The 5,455-nt window shown below is 31.3% G+C and overlaps 1 protein-coding gene across 1 annotated transcript in view; it reads right to left on the reverse strand.

Annotated features, from left to right (window-relative positions):
* Window positions 1–2,244: 2,244 nt before the first annotated feature.
* The window catches only part of LOC111083568 (anoctamin-8-like), a gene marked incomplete at its 5' end in the record, with an annotated part of 16,165 nt that continues 12,954 nt past the window's right edge, over window positions 2,245–5,455 (reverse strand). Inside the window, one exon of the mRNA XM_022380180.1 lies at window positions 2,245–2,666. Within this exon, the coding sequence (XP_022235888.1) occupies window positions 2,587–2,666 (80 nt within the window). The remainder of the gene's footprint in view (window positions 2,667–5,455) is intronic.

The raw sequence follows: 5,455 nt of genomic DNA on the forward strand, positions 1-5,455 counted from the left end.
AACTTATGTATTTGATGCAGCTTTTTACATTCCACTGGTAACTGATACTTTCATTAATTTATGTATTTGATGCAGCTTTTTACATTCCACTGGTAACTGATACTTTCATTAATTTATGTATTTGATGCAGCTTTTTACATTCCACTGGTAACTGATACTTTCATTAATTTATGTATTTGGTGCAGCTTTTTACATTCCACTGGTAACTGATTCTTTCATTAATTTATGTATTTGGTGCAGCTTTTTACATTCCACTGGTAACTGATTCTTTCATTAATTTATGTATTTGATGCAGTTTTTTACATTCTACTGATAACTGATTCTTTCATTAATTTATGTATTTGATGCAGCTTTTTCCACTCTGGTAACAGAGTAGTCTGTATCAAAAATATTATATGACCAAACAAAGGTATATACAGGATTTTGAAATACCAAGCAGTAAATAAAGTACAATGCCAAAGTGAAACTGATGCAATATAATTGAATTCATAGACAGTTTGTAGACATGTTATATTAAAATGAAAACAAATATACAATATAGATACGTATGTGAAAACTATATCTGATTCTAACTGAGCAGAATGATTAATAATGAGTGAAATATTTTATGCAAGGAATGTCTTCAATTGATATTTATTATCCTTTGAATCTTTACTGGTCATTCTTAAAACAATGGATAACGGAATATAATTCCTGTGTCAAATAAAAATACACGTCATGAACTTTTATAAAACTTAATTAAACAACCTTACTATCAATCAATGTATGTATTACATAACTTAAAGTAATGTATAATTTTAATGAATAATTCTATCTGCAGCTGAAAACTAGCCCCCAAAACTGGTAAAAAACAAAGATTAAAGTCAAGAAAAGAAGGGGGAAAGGCCATGTTTTACGGTTTAAAAATTTTTTAAAAACTGACTCTCAGAAGTCATATTTACAGCACCTTCCACAACTCTCAAAAGTTCATGTAGTACAAGTTTTACAGATAACCGTTAACTAATAAAATTAGAGTCAACACATCTTTGAAGGTTACAGTCTGCAAAAAGTAACTTAGAATGCTAAAAACAGACTTCACAAAAGGATCTCATCATATGAATATTATTGTTTACAAGAAACATATAACTTCATTACCAAACTAGAATAATTATCAATAGTCAATCAATCAACTCGTGAAAATGACGCTCACTATACAATGTCCAGTAAACTAACAAATCTTCTATTAACTGAGTTTTGAACCAATAAACACATGAAAAGTAACATCCCTCGGGACATGATTAGATCTTACATAATCATTCACATCAAAATTCACAATAGTAGTTTTATTTAACAAGTCAAAAAACTAACTGCAAAGCTTTCTGAATGGTCTGAAAACACTTTTTTTTTTAAATCATGATTACAACGTTACTTTCATGCCTCTGTGTGTGATACATTATTTCTTCTTAATTTTGAGACATAAATAAATAACTAAGGAGATTATATAATGGTGAAATATTCAGACTGAATCTTCACAAGTATTAAATGTACGAGTGTATATACATGTATGTTGACTACACCAAGTATGATTTTTATGGATGTTTTAATTAAGGTGTCATTTCTGTATCAGTTACCAAGGATGCTATTAATGGACAAAAGTGCACAAAGACAGCTACAAGCTATCAACTACTTGTGCAAACTAAGCCATGCATGTTAAGGAAGCAGTAATGTATAGTAAAAGCTACTGTTGCTTGGGGTATATTTCAGAAAATTAAAAGATACTAACCACCACAATTTAGACAATCATGTGGTTTGAAAACTCTTCTTCCAGTCTATAGTTCTCTGAGGGGACAGAATAAAAACAGACAGAGATTTCGGCAACGCCATATGCTGTCAGATAGAGAAATGCATACTGAAGGAAAGGTTTAAAACAGCTGTTAACAAGGTTGTTTCCTTTTATAATCGAATCAATCGTGTATATCCATAACAAGCTTGGTTAGAATTTGGCAGAGGTTTTCAGATGTTTTTATAACATGGAATATTACACAATCTAACAACAGGTAATTAATTAATTAATATTTTGAACAACAGATGAAAGAAACTAGAAATTTCCATGTTTAGAAAATATAGAAAAAATTATGTTAAAGAATATGGTAAAAACCACTAGAACTTGAAAACAGCTTGTGAAGTTTACAATGATTAAAAATAAGGTACTAAAGTTGCTAAAAAAACACCTTTATATAAAGTAGCAATATTGTATTGGTTGTTTCAGACTTTAAAATTACCATATAAAATGCACTGTAGCATTGAAGATATCTTTAAATCTGGTTTAATTCATTTTGTTTGAAGTTTCAAAAACATTATTATAATGTTTCATAGCTAACTTGAAGCTAGTTGTCAAATACTGTTTTAAACAGCATTTATTATATATACACTAGCTAGGTTGTTAGTGTTCTTAAACTATTTCAGACATCAAAGAAATGTTGGCAAAAAAACAAACAGACTAATTGGATTAAACAAAAAACATTCTTCCAAGCTTTGCAAGACAAAACAGATGCAAAACCAAGGAAAACACTGCATGTACACAAAAACCAATAAAACTGTAGTTAGTTATAGTACTACTTTAGTACAAACCAGAACTAATTTGATAATTAGATGATTCTGGAAGGTTTCCTCTAGCCTATAGTTTTCTGCAAGGTAAGGTAAACAGCAGAGTTAGTAGCAATCAGCTGACAAGAACAACACCTAAAGCTCAGATCAATAGGTTTATGACAGGAAAAAACATTTAACAAGACTGAAACATTTTTTTTTTTTTTGCAAAAATTTGCAATTAAATCCTAAGTTTATTCTAATAGTTGAAAATAAATCTGTGGCATCAATAAAAATAAATGTTAACATTTTCTTAAATCGAAAATGTATTTCCAATGATACTTACCTCTACTCACAATTACAGCTATTGCTCGACTTCCCTTGCTCCAGTCTTTTATACTCCACTTAATTACCCTTGGCGATATTTGTCTTGTGAAATTCTCCACCTACGTCAATACACCTTCTATCCTGATACTGTATATAAGCACCTCATTCAGATAATTTTATCACTTTTTCAAGACTGACACCACATTCTCTAACACCGGCTTTTAGTGGGGAGGAAGGGTAGGAGAGTGTGAGAGGGCTTAGTATTATTGGAAATACATTTTCAATTTAAGAAAATGTTAACTTCCAAAACATACTTACCTCCGCTCACACTTGGTTATTAAATTCTGCTTTTTTCTTCAATTTTTACTCTTAGCTTTTACTTTTACTTTTACTTTTAGCTCCCTATTTCAAGGGAAGTGATAAAAATTGTCCCAGTAATTATAGACCCATTAGTCTTACATCAGTTGTGGGAAAAGTTTTAGAAAGTCTGTTAAAAGATACTTTGCAAAGTCATTTAATAAAGTTTAGAATCTTATTGCATAATCAACATGGTTTCACTAAAGAAAAATCTTGCTTTACAAATCTTTTGACATTCTTTGAAAAGGTTACTGCTTATGCTGAAGAGGGTAAGGGTGTAGATTTGGTGTATCTGGATTTTCAGAAAGCATTTGACAAGGTCCCACATAAAAGGCTTGTAAAAAGAATTATCTCTATAGGTGTGGGGGATAAGTTAGCAAATTGGACAGAAGAATGGCTGGATGGAAGAAAGTAGAGGGTTGTTACAAATGGAGTTCAGTCAAACTGGATTAATGTCACAAGTGGGGTACCTCAGGGCTCAGTCTAAGGACCTTTGTTCTTTTTTATTTACATCAATGGTATAGATGAAGGAATAGTCAATAAATTACTTAAATTTGCAGATGATATTAAGGTCTTGGATGTTGCTAGCTGTGAAGAGGATGATGCTGATTTATAAAAGGATTTAGATCATTTAGGGAGTTGGGCAAGTATATGGCAGATGGGTTTTAATTATAATAATTGCAAGATAATGCATGATGTACGTTATCATAATTTGAAATATAAGTATAATTTGGATGGGAATAACCTTAACAGGAAAGGGATCTTGATGAAATAGTCGATCAGTCTCTAAAGCCATCCAAGTAGCATGCTGTTGTTAGTGGTAGGGCAAATAGGATTTTAGGTTGTATCTACAGAAATATTGAATACACGTCTAAAGGGGTTATAATTTCATTGTACAGGTCACTGTGTTCAGTCTTGGGCTCCTTACCTTAGGAAAGTCATTAAATTGTGGGAAATGGTTCAGAGAAGGGTTACTAGAATGGTGCCTGGGATGGAGAGGTTGTCATACCAGCAGAGGCTGAAATCTTTCAAATTGTTTTCTCTTGAAAAAAGAAGGGTTAGGGAATTGATAGTGTTGAAGCATCATTTTTTTCATGTTTAACAATGAGAATAGTAGGGCTAGGACACAAATATAAATTTTGGCAAGGTACAAGTCATCTTCAGCTAAGACAGTTTCATTTTTCTAACAGGGTGGTTGGCCTTTGGAATGGGTTGCCTTCAGATGTTGCAGAGGAATTAAATTTATGTGAGTTTAAGAAAAAGCTTGATAAGTATATAAATGATAAAGGCTGACTTTAAGATTTTGTTAATAATATTTTAATTTAGTTTAGAGGATGGAACAGCCGAGATAGACTAATAGGTCCCATGTTGTCCCCAAAACATTATGTTATGTTATATGTTATAATTAAATTATATTTTGTGTATTACTTGTTTCAGTGCAATGGGAAGAAGCAAGAGGCGTAAACTGTATTCAAGGTTCCTAGTTTTTAGGCTTAACTGTTTTGTGTTTTGTTCAATACATTGCACCGATTCTAGAGCGGTCGAATTTAAATAACGAGTTTGTTTTTGTTTTTTGGTAAGTTTAGGCTCTAACATTTGTTTTAGATCAAGTTGGGAATTCTTACTTGTCATATTATATAAGACTCAACATAAGATCTTGGTTGTAAATGATCACATTACGTTAAGCCTAAAACAAACCTTATCGAAAGATATTCGGTGTCGTGAAACTCCTGTCCACTTGTCAGTTTGGCCAATACATGCTGTTAAGAATCTATGTTTATTACAGTAATATATCACATATTATCTAACGAAAGAAAGAAAAACCTGTTTATTCTTGAATTAGAATAATTATCATCCAATAAAAATAACCAAGTCGACAAAACTGAAACGTTTTAAGTAGTAAAAGTTGTGCTACTACATTCAAATATTACATATTTATCCATGGTCTTTTGGAGAAACGAGTGAGCTACATTGGAAATATAGTTAAAACTACTCACTTTACTAGTTCCGTGCTTCATTGTAAAAAAAAAGAGAGTTAAATCTACTCATTTACTAGTTTCGTGCTTCCTTGTAAAAAAATGAAAGTTAAACTACTCACTTTACTAGTTCCGTGTCTTTCTTGGAAAAAATGAGAGTTAAAACTACTCATTTTACTAGTTTCGTGTCTTCCTTACTAAAAAAAAAAGTAGTTAAAACTACTCATTTT

Source organism: Limulus polyphemus, unplaced genomic scaffold, assembly GCF_000517525.1.
Source record: "Limulus polyphemus unplaced genomic scaffold, Limulus_polyphemus-2.1.2 Scaffold10143, whole genome shotgun sequence".
Classification (NCBI taxonomy): domain Eukaryota; kingdom Metazoa; phylum Arthropoda; class Merostomata; order Xiphosura; family Limulidae; genus Limulus; species Limulus polyphemus.